This window comes from Triplophysa dalaica, chromosome 12 (genome assembly GCF_015846415.1).
Source record: "Triplophysa dalaica isolate WHDGS20190420 chromosome 12, ASM1584641v1, whole genome shotgun sequence".
Taxonomy (NCBI): Eukaryota; Metazoa; Chordata; class Actinopteri; order Cypriniformes; family Nemacheilidae; genus Triplophysa; species Triplophysa dalaica.
Window position 1 is genome coordinate 15,795,913 of NC_079553.1, and position 20,437 is coordinate 15,816,349.

General features: G+C 38.1%; 1 protein-coding gene across 1 annotated transcript in view; it reads right to left on the reverse strand.

Annotated features, from left to right (window-relative positions):
* The window catches only part of tgfb2 (transforming growth factor, beta 2), a 31,155-nt gene extending 12,663 nt beyond the window's left edge, over positions 1–18,492 (reverse strand). Inside the window, exon 1 of the mRNA XM_056763452.1 lies at positions 17,416–18,492. Coding sequence (XP_056619430.1) covers positions 17,416–17,764 — 349 coding nt within the window. The 5' untranslated portion in view covers positions 17,765–18,492. The remainder of the gene's footprint in view (positions 1–17,415) is intronic.
* Between the last annotated feature and the right edge of the window lie 1,945 nt (positions 18,493–20,437).

The window sequence follows — 20,437 nt, forward strand, 5'->3', positions numbered from 1 at the left end:
CCTCTCCAGTTTTAGCGCGAACACGCTTGCTCTTTCTCTAGAATCTGGACGTGTAAAATATTACATTTAAACTGCTGCGAAAGCTGTCAAAGCACAAAAATGACGCGATCCATGTATAAATGAGCACCACTTCAGTAATTTTGACGCGCAGCCCAAAAATGATTCAGTCAGGCATTTAAGAATACGATCGCCACCTCATAACACTTATGTTACATTTATAATCTGATATTTCGAGATCCAGTTGTCAGCTGTATACTCTGATTGCATGTTTATATCATATTTATTTGTTATACATATTGTTATTTTTTTATGCACGCATACTGTATAACATAGCCTAGATTAGAAGATAAATAATAATGTCAAATAATCTGTTAAATTAATATGTTGATATCTTCAGGGTACTTTCAACTTAATTTAAAACTTAAAACTTAATTTTAACATAATTAAAACTCTATAACCCCTTATATAAGCCCCCCTATTTTTGAGCCTTTTATTGAATGCAAAAACAAGTTAATATAGTCATTATAGGCATTATTATAGGCATTTACATTAGCTGATCTGCGAACTGATCCGATCCGTGACCCAAAATCCGTAAAATGATCAGAACCGTGAGTTTTGTGATCCATTGCACCACTAACAATGACTCTCATCATTGGTTCACACGTTTATCGTACTTTCAAGAATGCGCAACCTCTACGTTTACACCATGGAGATAGCAGGATTTTTAGAATGGCTACATTTCTGCCAAATGCTGTAGTTACATATGAGTTATTACATAGTTGTTACATATTGAGTTTTAATGTGTAAAATATTTAAAATCAAGGTGGAACTTTCGAGAGTATAAACCAGTAATAACATATTTCAGGAAAGAATACTGCCTGGATTTGCCTCACAGAAAGATTAAACATTTTAAAACATACTTGTCAAATTTAATCAACAAAAATAATCACAAATACAATATCAAAAGCAAATAATTTATAATTTAGTTTCTATTTCTGCAATAATCGTGCAGCCCCACTATAAGGGATTTTAATATTGGAACTAAATGTATTTATTCAGAATGAGTACTACAATGATATATACAAAAATTTGACGAATATGTGTTTTAGACTATTATTATTAATAAAAGTAAAAACCTGTCTAGGTGGGTCCTGGGTAAGATATAGGACAGGGAAAGTGTGACAAAAATTGAGCAAAATCTTTTTTCACATTTTCTGAAGAATGAATCTACCAATCGCTAACTTGATACTGTATATTAGGTAGATATACTGTATAAGATATATCTATACATAAGTAGATATATAAGTAAGTCAACATTAAAAATGACATCCATCACCTTTAAGGTCTTATTTCCCTATTTGAATTTGACAAAATATTGTTAACAAAATTGTACTTATACAGTATGTGTATTTTTGCAATTGAAGACACTTTTATCCGAAGCGACATCTTTAAGTTAACACAAGAATAAAAATACCCTGCAAGGGTTTTTTATTCCCATTTATGGAACTTTACTTACTTACATAAGTCTTTGATAGCACCTTGTTACCAAACACATAAAGTTATGCAATGTAAAATAATTTTACAGCTTATCAACAAAATGAGATAACATTGGAAAAGATTAGTCAATTCAACAGTTAAAAATGAACCAGTTGAACTCAATATAAAGCAGACACAAAAAGATACACTTGTGATGAATGATCTCACAGGCACACACATTTTAATACACACTAATAATAACAAAGAGCCTTTTTTATGGTCTCATACATAAATCACTCGTCAGGTTTGCCATTGCAAACATTTGGACGTTAAGCTCAGGAAGTCTTCCCGAGTGAGGACCACTTGTGATGTGCGCCAAAAAATATGTACAGCAGCACAAGAGCTTCCTTCCTGAGAGGAAAGACTTTACCCTTTCTTCCTGAGTGGCTCTGAAAGATCTTCGCAGGGTTGTGGCTAGAAGGGATACAGCCATGGCCGGAAATGATGCAAAATCTCGCCATAAAATTACAATAAATTACGTTAGCTAAGGCCTACATCTACCCAAACCCTAAACCTAACCATTACATAATAAAAAACAGTAATTAACTGTTGTCAGCGTGACAAAAATGATTTGGCATTGAAGTGTGCATGCAGAGTGGAGGTAGCTGAATCCCTTGTAGCCAAAAGCCACTTGTTTGGTCACCAAAAGCGCACATCTATCATTTCCACACAGTTTCCAACACATGCGTTCCATACCTCGGCTGAACCCTCTCCAAACGGCACATGCACATATGTGAACACATGACATCATGTTTGTTTTAAACACTGAAACCATCAGGCCTGCCAGTGTGTAAGCTGTTTATGCTATGCGGAATATACATCTTGAAGGCATTAAGTAGTTAAATAGACATTGGAGCTGGATCCCGATTCCCGATCTGCACCCCTGAACGCTCACTGATCAAACACCTGTGCCAGGAAAGGCTTTCCAGTGTCCTCTGCTCTCGCATTGACCCCATTTCTACTTCCTGTGCACTGGATTCTCGCCAGGCATTAATGAGGAAGATATATCCGCATGCTTGTCTGCTCAATGACACGGTTGTCCGTCCTTCAGTCTGGAAATAACTCCTGTTGCCGACCGGACCAGTCTTCTCTCTGACAATCAGGCTGGAAACACTGTCAGATGTGTGTATGACAGAGAAAGAGTTTGCGGTTGGATTGATTTACACAAATACACATGGGTACACTCCCCAATCCACGCAAATTAATACTTTTTTACCTTATCTCCAACCTATCCTCCAACTCATACGAACGTATAGGTCAGCAAATAAGGCCCATGAGTTTCGGCAGCAGGCAAAACTTTCAATTTTATATTTCACTTGAAACTGCCAGGGATATTGTATTTACATGACACATTACACTATTCGGGTATTTTGTGCAAATAACCTGACCCATTTATTTATTATATACTGTAACATAAAACACTGCATACAACAGTTTTTTTTTCAAAATGTACAAACATTCAAAATGTACCGAGGTCAAACAATTGACTTTATGAGGAATAGAGACAAATGCAATAAATCTGTAATAAATCACTGATGCAGTAAGAGAATTCACATTCAAAACTGCTACGCTTTGATTGTGAAATGACATTGGCCCTCGTGTTATTTTTTTAGTTTGTGTTTGAATGTGATCTGACTGTGTGCACTTATCATGTGGCCTCAGTTCACAAGGTTTGCAACACAAGTTGTTTGTAAAAACGCATAAGGCAAACAATCTAAAGCAATGGAATACCATTGCTAGAGGAAGCTTATCCTTTAAACGTATCTAGGTCATAATAAGCTGCTTGAACAAATTACCTATGGGGTATTTTTTATGCCGGACAGTCCTTCTGTATGGGTTAGAATAATCCAACACTCTTAGCATCTGCTTGAGATGTTCCAAAATATTAGTCATGGGTCAGAAGTGACCAGAACTCAATCCCAAAATAAAAAACTTTATATGTCAGTGGAGAAATGTACTGTACTTTGAATGTTTTCAAACACAAGCACTGCTATTACAATTGCTAATATGTATAGGTTGGTATGACAAGTAATAGGTGTGCTATTACTTTTCTGAGCGATAAGACATATTGAATATATCCTGGATGGGATGGGGTCTTTCGTTTTGATCCGTTTTGCCAAGGCCAACATAGTCTACATTAGTCAGTATATGATTTCTGTAGAACAATTTCTGTCCCTAAACAAAACTTAGTCATAAAATCGAAGAGAGCTATAGCAATATTGTAGGCCAGGTCTTACTATTGTGAGAAGTCTAAACTTCACAGTAAGTATAAACTACAACTCAAATCTGATCAATGTTGTCCCAACATCACTTAGCAACCACCCAAAATCCCTTATCAAAAGCACAGCGATGTTTGAACTAGCAACCACACTACACTCTTAAAAACAAAGGTGCTTAAAAGGTTCTTCACAGTGATGCCATAGAATAACCATTTTTGGTTCCACTTAGAACCAGAAAGGTTCTTCAGATGTTAAAGGTTCTTTTAAATCACCTTTTTTTAAGGGTGTAGCTACATATTTTCTACAAAGTTTGAACTGTATTTAAAGCACAAAATTCTTGATTTAATGCGTCGATCTGACCTGACATTGCAGGCTGTAGCCCATTCCCAGCTCTATCTTTATCATTATTCTGTGTGTGTGTTGGACGGTTGCTCGGAAGAGTCCTGCAGAGATGGAGCGGTGTTCATGGAAGGCCTTTGAAAGAATGAGGTATTTTTAGTTCCCAGGGATTATGAAGAGAGTTGTTTTCAATTTGCTATTGGCAGGTGAGCGGTTGGGTGGAGGGGAGCGCTCTCTGATTTCTCCTTCTCTTTATTTCACTCTCTGCTTTTTTTCTCTTAGTCTTCAGCAGTTACTTTCTCTCTGCTCTCTTGCTCTTATGTTTTTCTCAGTTTCTCTTCTCTTCTTTTCTCACCCCTACTCCTCCGCCCCCGCTGCTTAATCTGGCTTCCGTTCGGGCCCTTAAGGCCTCAGGCTCGCAGCAGCAGTGTTCGGGAAGTTACTTTAAATGATGGGTAACCTGCAACTTCACAAGCTACAGTTCAAATGCAGTTTATGGAAAATAACTATTTTTATTAAGATCATTATTAATACACACACACCCAAACATGAATATTTTTTTTGGCAAATTACTTACATTTCAGGTGGTTTCAAAAGAAATGCATGAATTATAAGGAATATTTTAATAAAGGGGTTATTTGGTATTTTTACCCTTTTTGGAGCTAGCCAAATGTATCCTATACGACAAAAACAACTAATGACATAGATTTGCCCATATCTAAGAAATTTTGCAAACCCTTTATTATAAGGTATCATTCATTAAAGTGATTATAGCAATTTTTGGGGGGGAATCTTCTTTGTATGAAACATAAGCCTCAATGATATCTATAAAAGACTGTGACCCAAGACATTAATCCGATTCATATTTAGAAGAAAAAAGCATTCTCCTTCTTCCACCAAAATGGATCAACTATTTTAATGGCATCATTCTGCACTTCAGCTTACGTCAAAATTTTCTGACGAGTCAAAAGTTCCCTAGAATATAGAGAATCAGGAGCCACTCAATATGTCCTGCCCTAAAATTCTGTTTAAGAGAAAATGATGTCAAAGCATCAAATACAAATCATTAAAGGGATAGTTAATGAATTGCTCACCCTCTAGTTGTTCAAAACCTATACATTTCTTTGTTTGGTTGAACACAGAGAAAGATATTTGGAAGAATGCTGGTAACCAAACTGTTCTTGGCCACCATTGACTACCACAGTAGCAAAAATTACAATGGTAGTCAAAAGTGGCCCAGACCATTTTGCTGCCCTACATTCTTCAAAATATCTTCCTTTGTGTTCAACAGAACAAAAAAAAGTAATTTTCCTAATATGGTAGTCAATGGGGTCCAAGAACTGTTTGGTTATAAGCATTCTTCCAAATATCTTTCTTTGTGTTCATCAGAACAAAGAAATGTATATAGATTTGGAACAACTCGGAGGTGAGTAAATGATAACAGAATTAAAATGTTTGGGTGAACTTTCCCTATAATTTAAATTTACCATAGTTCCACATTGTAATTCCACGCCGGCGTTAACAAACTGTGAGTGCTTTTGCTAATCAGCTCAGTCTGTTTGCCTGTTAAACTGGCGGTGCGATTCTGCGTTACAAAAACTGTGTATAGTGGTGCAGCATTCTGTCATGGCACTCCGTTACTCACTGGAAAATATTGCTTGTTATTGGAAAAGCTACATTTTAATGAAAGCAGCAGAATTTTGTCCACAATTACAGTTGGATTTGCAATATTCTCGCCATTCGCAAAATCCTCTCTCTGTGACCCTTACTGGACAGGACGAGAGCAGGAGAAAACAACATGTCCCTCTGAGGAAACGGGGGAATCCGTGAGCATGTCTTACAGAAGTGAGAAATGCTCTAAAGTAGGTCAAATACTTTCCCTCTGGTCTCAAACCTGGAGCTTTGGAGCACCGCTACCAAGCCTTGGTCTCAGTTTCCATTTTCAAATGGTAAAAGTGACTCTGAGGTTGCAAACGGTTGCATCCGGCAATCCCTCAAACTCATAAATCAGGATCAAGTCTTCTGAATGGGAACAAACGTTTGAATATTTTCCTCATAATTCACTGCTTGTAAAAGCTGAGAAAATGAATATATCCTCATAAATAAGCCCCTAATGTCATATTTTTATTGAAACCACATGTCATGCCATAGGTCTCCACGGTAACTAAAAATTATACCTTTGAAAATAATAGAAACAGTCACTTTGTGTCTGTGTCAAACACAAGTATAGGCTCAGGTATATTCAGTTTGACCCGTTCTGCTCCCTCGCGCAAGGCCTTTTCCCCAGGGCTCTTAAAGTAGGTATACAGTACGTCATTCATTATGATGGTCATTGGTTAGTGTTCTGCGCTAATGACAAAAAACATCATGCACACTGTATACTTTGCAAAGCAAAACATACCTTGGGCTTTGGTGTGTGTGTCCATTTCAGAATGCTTGCAAAAAGTTTTTTTTCCTTTGAAAACAGTTCTCCTTTGCCCACTCAGCAGTTAAGTAAAGTTAAAATGTTTAATAGTGCAGAAAGCAAGATTTTTTTTAACCTATTCTACTATTCATTCTATTTAATCACGCAACATCTATTTTCAATGATTTATTTTTATCTTTCTACTGTTTGTTTTAACATGTATTTTCTGTTAAGTCACTTCATAATCAATGCATCATTTTATTGTATTTAATTTCTCAACTTTGTTTTTCATAATTTAAGGGATTTACTAGAAGAAGAGTTGTATCACAAGCGATCATCCCAACATATTTATTTTATTACAGTACAAAATATTGTTGCGGTCCTTACAAAACATTGGATGTCCAAAACTGCTGCTTTTCAGGAAATACCAAAAACACTGTACTTTGTCAAAGTTGACAGCACTTTTTAATACCTTTCATTGGTTATATTTACAAAACCCAGTGACAAACATAAAGGGTGACTAATAAAATGACTCATGGCAAAACAAATAAAAACCACTAAATATGGAGATACAAGGTGTCAGAAGGACAGCAGAAATATACTGCATATTTCATTCAACTGCATATGCCGTTCCATTTGGGTTTCTATATGACTGCTTACTGGCTAAACTCAAATGAGCCCGTCCTCGTAATAGTTGGTCCCTAAATTTAACTTGGGTCTTTACTTTAGTGAATGTTTTTACCGATTTTATCATTCACCATTTAAGAATTCCTGTAAAACCTTATGATTGAGCCAGCACATACAGTGTGGGATAAGGTAAGCAATACTAAGGTTTAGAGTGATACTTGCCTCAGTGTGCTCACGGTTTTTCTCTCTAGAATCGTCAGCCACAGCCAATGGCGTAACTTTGTTTTGAAAAGTAGTGGGGGCAGAGATGACAAAAACGATACTTTAATAAATTGTTTCTGTAATATTTATCATACAGGCTAGTGCAGCGGTCCGTCCATTACTAAGTTTTTCGACTCCACCTCTCACAGTGGTTCCCAAACGGTCATTTGGCTGTTGCCGTGTATACTTAAAACAGTTTGTTCATTGGTTCACTCATTTTTGTGCTTGGACACTGGATGCACAAGCAAGCACCGCGGTGTGGATGATGCAAAAATGTTATACTTGCCGCATTTCTGAAGTCACGGCTGGATATCAGTCTTCCTCAAATATAATTTACGAATGTGAGCAATCGGAAAGAAAGCAGCGCATCCTGCTATTTCCACAATGTTAAAGGAGTAATATGACATGGCTAAAATGAATATTATCACTAGTTTTAAATGTAATGCAATGTGTTTACATGATTTAAGGTTAAAAAACGCTATGTTTTTCACATACCGTACATGTGTGACGGAACAAACCACACCTGCTCCAGGCGGGCTTCGAACCGGATCGGTTCTGCACGGGAGTCGGGCGCATTAGCGAGGAGGCTAAAGACCGCAGTCTCTAGTGTCTGTCGCTAGAGAGTCCTTGAGGCAGAGGAGTGAGGTTTACATACTTGCTCAGCACTTCACTGGCTTGACTCTGTTACATTCACCCCTCTAAACCTCACTCCCAATCCGGGTTACGGCACCAATGTGACGGAACGAACCACACCTCGAACCGGGTCGGTTCTGCACCGGAGTCGGGCGCTCTAGCGAGGAGGCTAAAGACCGCACTCTCTAGTGTCTGTCGCTAGAGAGTCCTTGAGGCAGAGGAGTGAGGTTTACATACTTGCTCAGCACTTCACTGGCTTGACTCTGTTACATTCACCCCTCTAAACCTCACTCCCAATCCGGGTTACGGCACCAATGTGACGGAACGAACCACACCTCGAACCGGGTCGGTTCTGCACCGGAGTCGGGCGCTCTAGCGAGGAGGCTAAAGACCGCACTCTCTAGTGTCTGTCGCTAGAGAGTCCTTGAGGCAGAGGAGTGAGGTTTACATACTTGCTCAGCACTTCACTGGCTTGACTCTGTTACATTCACCCCTCTAAACCTCACTCCCAATCCGGGTTACGGCACCAATGTGACGGAACAAACCACACCTGCTCCAGGCGGGCTTCGAACCTGCACGGGAGTCGGGCGCTCTAGCGAGGAGGCCAAAGACCGCAGTCTCTAGCGTCTGTCGCTAGAGAGTCCTTGAGGCAGAGGTGTGAGGTTTACATACTTGCTCAGCACTTCACTGGCTTGACTCTGTTACACATGTTTGTATCTACTCTTTGCACCGGCTCTCTGAAATGAGCAGATTTTTAACAAAGCTCATTGCACTGAAAAACGAGGTGTGCTATGATTGGCCAGTTTACCAGATTGGCCAGTTAACCAGATTTTAAACAAAGCTCATTGCACTGAAAAACAATGTTTGCTATGATTGGCCAGTTAACCAGATTTTTAACAAAGCTCATTGCACTAAAAAACAAGGTGTGCTATGATTGGCCAGTTAACCAGTGCGTAATGATTGGTAGAACACGCGTGTGACGGAAATGTAACGCTTCTTACCATATTTGGAACATCAGGTTACAAAGCAATTGTACTGACAGGTACACCCACCTTACTTGCGTGTACATTTGGGCGGTCTAAGTCAAATCATACCACGAACTGACGTGGATTTGTGGGGGTGTGGTTACACAAGGCGTTTCAGCCAGGTCTGGGTGAGCATTCGCTTTTAGAAAGAATGCATCTTTTGTTCCGACACTTTTATTTCGGCAATTTTATGTGTCTAATACATTCAAGGGCAACTTATTACACACCAAAGACACAGAAAAAAATTTGTTCGTGCCATATGACCCCTTTAATGTTAATTGCCCCTAAACAATACACATCTTCCGAAAGCATTTCTTAATTTCTTCCATAAAGTGATGGGGACATGTGCCACCTGTCCCACCCGCAAATTACGCCTATGGCCACAGCGAGTAACTGGACATTTAGCCAATCATTTTTAAATGCTGCATCTATCATGGTTTCACCTCTCCTTGTCAGGTATTTCTTGGTTTTTGACCTTGTGGCTTTCCATACTCTCCCCGAGTCGCGACATCGTTCCTACCCTCCTGTTTCCTAGTTTGTGTTAATTAGCTTCCACTAAGTGTGTGATCCGTGTCACCTGGTCCCTATTTAATTATCCTGTGTTCGTCTCCCTATAAAGAGTCCTCATGTTTCATTGTCCTGGGCTCGTTCATTGTATGTGATTCCTAGTCATTGTGGATGTTAGCTGTTTCATGCCCGTTCTTGTGCCTTGCCTTGTTCCTGTTTTCCCTGTGTCTAGTAATTCTTAGATTAGTGTTTGTTCCCAGTGTTTGTTTTCTTAGTTTAGTTAGTCTGTGTTCTTGTTTCTGTATATAGTTTTCAAGTCTTGTTTTCCCCATTTTTGGTTTCGTTTTGCCGTTTTTGTTATATATAATAAATCTGTTAACCCCTTCATCCACCTCCTGTCTTGTGCCTGCGTTTGGGTTCTCCTGTGAAATTCATAACAGCATCATTGCACTTGGTCCCTCTGCCCACCATGACCGAAATTCTTCTCACATAACTGTAGAGTAACCATCAAAAATGTTTGGATTAATTTAGTCGATCACGTCCTGGTCGTGCGCATTCACTGAAATGTCTCTCTGTTGAAAAATTGTTGCGTCACACTTAGTGAGGTATTTACACTACGTATTAAACATAACTCTTACAGTAAACTGACATTTGTTCAATTCTTCCTAACCTCACAAAGCATCTTGATCTTCCTACTCTCTATAGAGACACATAAATGGGCCCCAGATTTCATTCCCACACTGAGTTGTGCTCGTGTTAAAGTATTGTATTACATGGGACCTGTGCTCTCCCTGTAAACAGTATAAAAGCATTGGACGAGCCGTTGTTATTCTTTCACAATCAAGCTCTGTCATCCTTTTCTCAAACTCTCTTCCCCCCTCCACTTTTTCCCTGTTACGCAATTCAGCTTGGCTGTTGCTTACTCCCTAGTAAAAGCAGAATAGAGTCCAGGTCTTGCGTAAGTACTGAGCCCCGTTTTTGACAATAACCCCACTGAGTCGATCACAATAATCTCACTGAAAGAAAAAGAGAGAGAGAGAGAGAGGCTTGATGGACCAAAACCAAATCTCTCAAGGCAGCTTTGAGAAAACCAAAAATTTTCTTCTGATCGGGATGTTCTGCAAAAACACACAGGCTGTAAATCTGAATGCAGACTACCTCTAACACTCGGATCCAACTCTGTACAAAAAACCTTCCTAATTTCAACAAGGACTCACATCTGGGGCTACATGCATCTGTTGCTTTGAAACACTATTTGGTACAGCAATAGAGCCATCTTACAACCACACGTAACATCTAATTCCAAAAACTGGAAAAATCACTGTAACCCATGACCTCAAGTGGCATATTGCTTTTATTAAACCACCAACATGATAAAGTATTTTATTCAAACAGATGACAAGCTCTGATTGGCAGGCTACAACTTGAGTCCAGGCCACAAATATAATGTTAACACAAGCATGTTTCTCATATTAGGTCGTTTGAGATTAAACTCCATTTGCTGTCCGCCAAAATCGCAAAGATTGGCTCAAAGAAGCAACCGCTCACGCCCCAGAAGAGCTGACACGAACGATTGTGACAGGTCTTTGCGAGGGGAGTTCACGTGCCCGCCCTTGGCCCGTGTCCTCTGGTGTGTTGGGTTGTTTTTGGGATGGCCTTTCCACACGCCTGTGTTTATTTACAGAGGGAGAGGCGCAGTGGGCTGGAGGGATCTCTCAGAATCACTAAACACGATCCGTCATGCACACGCACTGGCCTGCTCTGAAAGAAACACAAGCACTGACACACTTCTTACACTGCACTTTCACACATACTCGCTAATAAACACTACAGCTCTCTTATTCCAGTCATATTGTTTGGTCCTAAAAATAATTGGTCAATTAAGATGCTCTTAATAGTGTGGATGGCATGTCATTAGGTAAGAAATGGCATTTATATGAGAAAGTTTCATTTTGACATTTTCACTGTTTTATCCACTAAAATTGGGAGGTGGCAATTTAGTTTCTAGATTGAAATTTAAATGTTGTATCTAAAGTGCAATGAACTTAATTTAAGTGTAGGGATAATAGTCCAAATAATTCTTTGCCCATTGTCTGCAATACATAATTTAACAAAACACACACTAAATCTTTTAAAAATATTTTTTTTATCTTCTCTATTTTGTTTCTTTGTAACAGTAATATTAAATTCTACAAATAATCTGTAGGTCCTAATGTATCGCTTTCTTTCTCTCTAGTAATATTATTCTGCTGGTATTTACTAATTTTGGCTTAACTCATTACATATGCACTGATTAGGATGATCTTAACTCATTTAACTACATTTCATTTAGAAATATTATCTCATTTAAGTATGATTCATGTAGCATCAACTCATGGGCATGTTTGTACAGCAGTGCAGAGATATTTTCAAGTTATTGGGGTAAAATTAGCTCACTTTATAACAAAATTGCCATATATGACACATTAGTTAGTACACCCTGTAATTTTCTCAGAGATAAAAGGCCACCGTCTGTCTACAGCTGCGTTAAAAGGCACAAATATTTTTGCTCTTAAAATAACAAAATTGCTGACCTCAGATGAACAGAAATAGTAACAAAAGCAATACTGTTGAAGTGAGTCAACTTTAGGGTTTGCAAATCTTTTCATGCCTGCATGTTTACTCAGTGACCCAACCACACTTTCATAGTTTTGGGCAACATTTCATAACTTTCATTAATACATTTTCTCTAAACAACACTCTTACATTATACAGTGCTAAAAAATCACTATATTTAAAAAAAACTGTATATTGATGTGTTAAGAAATGTTTATTAATGATTTATAAATGAAAAATATAAATAAGGCATTGACTGCAGTCATTCCTGGTGTTAAATAATGTTTAGGGCTTGAGCTGCACTGAGCTGCTAAACTATACATACTGTAACTATACTGTTACAAGTATAACTCACTAGACCGGATCGTGTTAAGATGAATTTTGCCTGGAAGACGGTAACATAAACATTTATTAAACACTGTACAGACTCCTGTAATGATTGATGTTCTGTAATAAATCATATGAAATTGTTTATTTGAAAACAGGATTTTCTATGCTCACCATGTTAATCAATTATTTAAAGGACATAATACCTTGAAATATTTTATTTCTGCAAAGGCAGATAATTAAACAAAGTTACCGTAAGGCAAATTTTTCTTATTTATGACCTGTCAGTCAAAACGGTTTTGATGAAGCAACAACAAATCATGTGGGAAGAACATTTTTCATACTATGAGTCATTGTGTTGAATAAGTGGTTGAAGCACATATATGGGTTGAATAATGCTGTGATGAATAGAATGATTATTATTTCTTATTTTACATACCTGAATGAGATTACACTAAAAACTATTGTTTCTATGTCCAGCATTTGCTCATTGACTCACAGTATTTTTTTCAGTAAAGAACAGTGCTGATATCCAGCGCAAACAGATTGCATACTTTAGCAACCACTCAAAGCACATATAGTAAGTCATACACTCTTGAACAGCATAAACCACACAAAGTCATAAAACGGCTGCAATATAACCCATTTCCTAAAGCCTTGTCCCTGTGCACAGAGGCAGCCTTGTGTTTCTCTGTGTGTTCAGTCACAAGGGAGCTCTGTACTGAGCTCCAAGAGACTGCATTTACAAACAGAGCAGTGGGGCCACGGTATGTTAGCATTTATGCATGCATTGACATTTAATACCACAGCAAAAACATACAGGCCTGTTGTATGGGACATTAGATTTAATGGACACTCCTGTAGGACTGAAGATGCTTGAAGGGGTTGGTTTGTTTCTTAAATAACGTGGCAGTATCAAAAGAGTGGTCATAAATAGCGGGCTGTATGCTTTCCCTTAGAAAACTTACTGTGTAATTGAGCAATAACAAGTTCACACTAATACCAAAGCAGTAAAGAAAAAATCTATAAAATTGAGTGAGTTTTAAATAGTTAAACACAAAGGTGCCACTCAGAGTCTGGTGCCAAAACATCATGACTTTACAAAGGACCATATAGCAACATACTAACCCTATAGGGAACATTGTGACATAGTTCTTATGAGGGTTGAAAAAGTTAAGAAGAATACAATGTTTCTCATCTTTCTTCTTTCAAGATTTACTTTTATTTTTTTACATTTTACAGTTATTCTCCAGATTTTTAACTGAACTTCTGCGATTTGTGTAGATCATCAAAAGAACATTATTCTATTTTTCTATGTAAAAAATAGATTATAAAATCGTGTGGTTTTACTAAACCTTTTAATGCAAACACATTGAGGATACAATGAATAAGAGATATTCACAATAATTTGTGTTCTATAGATACTTGAAGAGGCAATCCCAATTCACTCCTATTGTAAACAGAATAACCTAAAAACTATTAAAGAAAATCCACAGAACAAATAAACATAAGGTTGAGTAAATGATGACAAAAATATAATTTTCGGCTAAACTATTCCTTTAACAGTTTAGGTTCTAGCTGTGGGGCTCCATGAAAATATGTAGTAACCTCAAATACCCTGCAGACCTAAAAATGCCTCTTGATAAGGATTCAGTGCTGAACTAAACTGACTGACTGAAGAACCTTTTGTTTTAAGAGCATACGAGATTGCAAGGAGGTTGGATGGTGGGTGATCAGGCTGCGTATTGGGGGAGAGGGGAAACCTCTCCAGTGACTCCAGCTCTCCACACCCCAGCAACAGTGGGTCTCCGGGTGGAATTTTCCATGAAGCATGTGGCACGGGGTGCGGAATATGCACACAGCTAGTACTATCTGGGCTCTGCCAGCTTTCTGTCTCTATACGAGCCCCACTTCACATATCTCTCCCTTTCTCTCTTGCATTTTTGTGTTGCTACCAGTGCTGTTGTGCCCTGCAGTTCTGCCTGCGAGGACTTCCTGGAGCCCCACCAAATAAGGCTGATAGTCTGTGAGCGTGTGTTTACGCAAACACATTATTGGGACTTTCTGACTTGCCATTCAAACTTAATTTCCAGGAACATGATACCCACATATATGTGACCCTGGATCACAAAACCAGTCTTAAGTAGCACGGGAACTTTTTTAGTAAAAGAAAAAAATACATTGTATCGGTCAAAATTATTGATTTTTCTTTTATGCCAAAAATCATTATGATATTATGTAAAGATCATGTTAAATGAAGATATTTTGTAAACTTCCTTCCTTAAATATATAAAATCTTTATTTTTGTGAGTGGGTGGCCTATCACAGTGCCCCTAATTTGGAAGGAGATTTTCTCAATATTTAGATTTTTTTACACTCTCAGATTTCTCCAGTTATTGTCCTATTCTAACAACTCATACTTAAATAGAAAGTTTATTTATTCAGCTTTCAGATTATGTAAAAATCTCCATTTCAAAAATTGATCCATAAGACTAGTTTTGTTGTCCAGGGTCACATATAATCATAGTATTACGGTAATTTTACTTTTTCTTTCTTTGTATTTGTTTTTCCCCACACACAGGCTCTGTCCTAAAAACCTACTTTGCTGTCTACTGCCTATAAGTGGCTGCCTTTTAGGTCAGTGATTTATCTCTAAAAGTCTACTTCTTTGCATGCCACTCAGTTTGCTGTTCTCATAAAAGTAGGCCTATATTGGACATTTACACACAGTTGATTTAGAATTGTAAGCATGTTCCTAAGCTAATGCTATGATTCTCTAATAAGCATGAGAATACATACCACACAAAATATTGGGCAAACATAAATATATTTTTTTATGATTTCTGCTATTAAAAGGAATGTACAGTATCTATAATTGTTTGATAATCCAATCAGTTATCTTCAGTTCATTGCAATGCATTCTGGGATTGACTGGCATTCCTCACCAAAAAATAAAAATGCAACAGAAAAAAAACAGTAATTGGCACACCACCATTAGTGTTTTCAACTAAAAACAATATTTTTGTGTTTTTACTATTCATTTACACCACAACATTTTCGAAGCCTGAAAACGTGAACTTTTGAAACCAGGAATATTGTCTCTAAGGAAACTACAACGAAGGGTGATGTCATGTGCATTTGTTATGCATGCTGTTAATAGCATGTGTGATACATGTTGTTTAAGTCGTCTTGGTAGATTTGTGGGAACAGTAATGTAGACAACGTCTTTGGTATGCAAAACTTCAAAGACTGAAGTAATATTTCTATTGTTTAGTACATTGTGTAAACCGAAAACCTATGCTGTCTACCTATCAGAACCTAACATTGAAAGAGTACACATAATGCCTTAAAAATGGTACCTATGTAGACAACTCACAAGATCTGGAACAGAGCCATATGTCTTAAACCTATAAGCTAAAGTGCCAAGGCTGAATACTAAAATTATCTGAGACGTCTGACTAAAGTAATCTGAACGTTGACACAGAATTATTTATATCCACAAATGCCTCCCTGACTGGGGCTGGCACTCCGCCATCTCTATTCATATTTGGTGTATTTATACAACAGGCAGAGCCAAGAATAACATTTAATGCAAAAATATACCTTGAAGCGTAAAAGATCTGCTAATTTATTTTTCTTCATGCTGTATACTAACATTTGATCTGGAAACGGAAAAGGATTACATAATTAATGGCACAACAAAGGCATCTAAAACATTGATTTGCTTATACAGGCTTAAATTGAAGGCACGGTATGGCAATACTGAGGTGCATTATTCGCCCATGGTTTTTGAGGGCAGAGCAGTGTGGACTAAAGATCACAACCAAGATGTTTTCCAATGATCTTCTGTAAAATATTATATATCAGCAAATCTTAAATGGTTAGTACTGAAAAGACCTTGTGAAATATACTTTCAAATTAGTGTTCAGTCCAATGAAAGACAGCTGCTAATATAAAGACTACGAGAGGACGTGAAACCATTCAGTATTGTGCCCTTGATCAAAGCTGAACTTTAGATTACTCTATGTATGTCTCCATCATGAAAATGGCAATGATGTCTTGGTACTTGGATTGCAAAGTAAAACTGTCCCACCTCACATCTCACATGCGGTTCATATTAGACAGCAATCAGATAACTGTGTGTTCCAGGCTATAAACATTGTGCAGCATTTCTGAGCAAAATGAGGCAGATCAAAGAAAAAAATGTAGGACATTTTACTACATATTTTTCACAAACAAAATAAAATCTCAAACAGTCATTTATGGCAATGACCTGCTGAGATAAACTGGCACGCTGCTGATTTTCAATATCTGGAAAAGTTTAGTTATTTACTTGGTTCTTTTAACCAAAGTGACACAAACAGTGGCGTCATTACCGACAATGTGGGTGGGGCAGCCGCAAAGGGACCCTCTGGGGCCTGTGCTGCTAACTGCTTAGACAAATTAGAAGAACTGCTGCAATAACTAAAAGAATTACAAACTAATGTACATTACAAACTAAATTAATTATATTTGGAGACTCTTTTTGTTGAAAATATGCATTGAGAGAACCAGCTAGATAAAAACATAGATAAAACATAAAGTTAAAATATTAAGAAGGCAAAATGTATATACAGTATACTATTCAAATTTTGTACACTCATTAGAGGTAATGGACCCCAAGGCTTAAGGCTAGTTCTGTGGTCAAATAGATCTTTGAGCCTCTGAAATTAAAATAATTTGTACCAAAATGTCTTGTTTTGTCTCAATGATTTTATAAAAGCGATTAAAATATCCTTGTCTTTGAAACCGGGCCCTACAGTGCCTTGCCCAAGGCACAAAACCGATGGATCATCATCATTCGTGCTGGTTTGAACCTTCAAACTCTACATTAATAGCCCACGTCTTAAAGCACTTCGCCACCCCACCCTCGAAACACCTTAAACAAGGATGAAAGACTCACTCTCGGCAGGATAGAAGGGTGGTTGCATGTCTATCTTGTGAATTTCTTTGGCGTAGTACTCCTCTTCACTGCGCTGTCTCTCGCAGGTGGCCGCGCGCTCGTTGGCTTTTTCCAGCAGCAGGTCCCGTGTGCTGTTATAGATGGCGATGATGTCCCTGGACACCTCCTCGGGTTCGGGATAGCTCTCGGGAGGACTGTTTAACTTTAGTTTACTGAGTATCTGACCACGGATGGCCTCGATCCGCTTCTTTTTGAACTGATCCATGTCCAGAGTGCTGCATGTGGATAAACTGACGGCCACCGTGGCTAAATCCAAGGTCAGAAAAAGACTCAAGATGTACAGGTTCATTTTGTGCTTTTGTTTCAGTACCAGAAGTGACTTTTAAAAAAAATATTCTGTGAATTAAGTTAAGTAGAAGCCCCAATCATTTCAATAAAATATAGTTAATGGCACAACGTTCGGCTTATGCGCGCTATCATCAAATACAAATGTGACTTTTTATCGTACCTGCAACTCCGGCAAATGTGACAGCATGAAATGATGTGTCAAATCCCTGATGTGCGGGTGAAAAAACAAGATCTTCATTACAAAATCACTAAAGTTGTGAGTGCAAGTTCATCTTCAACAAGTACAAACTCATGGGACAGCAAAACAGCCATCGATGTGGCCAAATGCTCTAACAAGAGTTTTTCAAAGCACTGCAGATGACAGACGCGTAGCCTGCGGGGTTTTTGCGCGCACCTTCGCCGCATCAGAACGCAGCAATCTCACTCCAAACCCCCGCACAATCGCGCCTTTCACTCGTCCACTCTCACTGTATACGAGAAGATGCGAAGACTCCGCTCACTACGGCAAGGCGCATCGCCGCTCTTTTGGCGCACAGGTTAACGCGTTTGGCACCGGTATGTGCTGAAGAAAATAAGATTTCACCCAGCGTCCTTACGCACATCTAAGTTTAAAAACGGGAAGAATATTGAATGATGTGACACACTAGTGTAAGAGCTGACGAAAGTTATTTCCCCTTCAGTTTACGCGCTCCTCCATTCCTCCTTGTGGAAAACTGTGGTCCCAGTGCCAGCGCGCACACACGCATATGAAGGCAACCGGTTGGAGAGAGAGATTTATATGGGGTTGACTTCACCACGTGGTTGCGGTCATAACGGTGAGACTGGGAGCGCGCAATTACCGAGCAGTCTAGTGTAAATATCTCGTTGCTCTTCGGTACTGCGGCCAGGTCCTAACGCCCACTGACAGTCTGGATCTGGCTTTGCTAATCGGACAAAGTGCTGAGGGTCTCTAATGTGTTGCGGGGTGTTATCTGGTGGCTAGGAATCAACAGAACATGGTAAACATATAATGCTTTCTAATGTTGCCACAAAAATCTTCTTCATGGTCTTTTAAGAAGAGGAAAGCTAACATCAACTGTCTGAAATCTTTTAAAACATGGGGGTAAAACATCAAGCATTATCGGACCATATTCATATTGCAGACAAACTTAAAACTTTGGAGTTTATTAAGCATACAGTTTCGTATCTTGTCTTTGTGCATTTCTATACGTATATAAAAACTAAAACGTAACAAAATCATATCGAGGATTGATAACTCACTTTGTGCCTATAATAAGTAACTATCACTCAAAATTGCAAGTTAGTTCTTAGAGATGAAATGTTGAAATTATAGAATGTGTCTTATTTTAATGACCAACACAGAATTAATGATACTTTTTACTGAAATTCTTAAATGTATCAGTATTCTCATAGTATTATGAAATCAACAGGCACAATATTCTGAATACTGCTCACCTTATAACCACAAAATGGTATTCTGTAACTATGAAAAATAAAACAAATACTGTATGAATAGTTTGTTTTAAAAGACATGTGATAAAAATCATTACATACAAGTACAGAGTTTTGGAAAGCTATAGGCAATGTTTTATTTATAAGTAAAATTAGATATTTACAGTACAGTACCCAAGACCACCCATCGATGCTATCATCTCACTTCATTTAAAATACTGCAAATAAATACACAAAAATAGTAGTTTATGGTTTAACTACTGTTATGACACAGGGAACTGATAAGAAATGAAAAAGCAGCCCAGTAGTCGAACCAACTCATACAAATCTATCTGATAACCGTTTTGGGAGACTGTTAAATCAGTAGATCACAGATTCTCAGTGTGGAACATGAATGTTTCTCAATCTTTCTGCATCTCCCCACCTCAACTGCTTGACTTTATCATTTTTAAGAAAAAACTTGTATAACACACAACTTATATATGTATTTTTACATTTCTGAATAACCACTTCAACTATTATTTCTAAACATCAAACTTTTACCATGCAAAAAGTGTTCAAATTGAACATCCCGTTTACACCAGAATTCCCTATAAATAAAAACACTGACTGTCACCTTGAAAATAATTGTCTATTCAAATGACACCAAAGGAAGCCAGGTTATTTGTAAATTCTGCTCTTATTCAATTTGCCCTGGAGAGAGTACAGGCATTCCTGAGTGGCAGTTAGTTTGTGGTATCAATGTGATGAATGAGTGTTTAACGTTGGACTAAATAAAGTTCTGTAACTCAGAGGCTGATAGTGTACCATCTCAGACACTGGGTAAATATATCTCAACGTTGCGTACACAGATAGTTTGACTGAGAACGATAGAGAAAGTAAGGTCAAAGGTCAACTGTGACAACACTCCTGGCAACAATCAAACACCGGCATGCAGATTGGCACACACTCATCTGCTAAAATGAATTAAAACTGACAGTCACCTTATCATGTCATCAAATCATATGAGGATGGTTCATTATAATTTCCAGAACTGGCTCCCCCCTGCAAGTCTGGAGATCAATTGTGTCCTGTAAGTCATTGCAATACTTTGAGAGCAGCACCACCCTGTGGTCACCTAAAAACACCATCACAAAGTACATAAACCCACCAAAGAAATATGTCTGGAAACTATTTGGACACCTAAAATCCATGGATGCCATTGCATTGCATTACATAAACA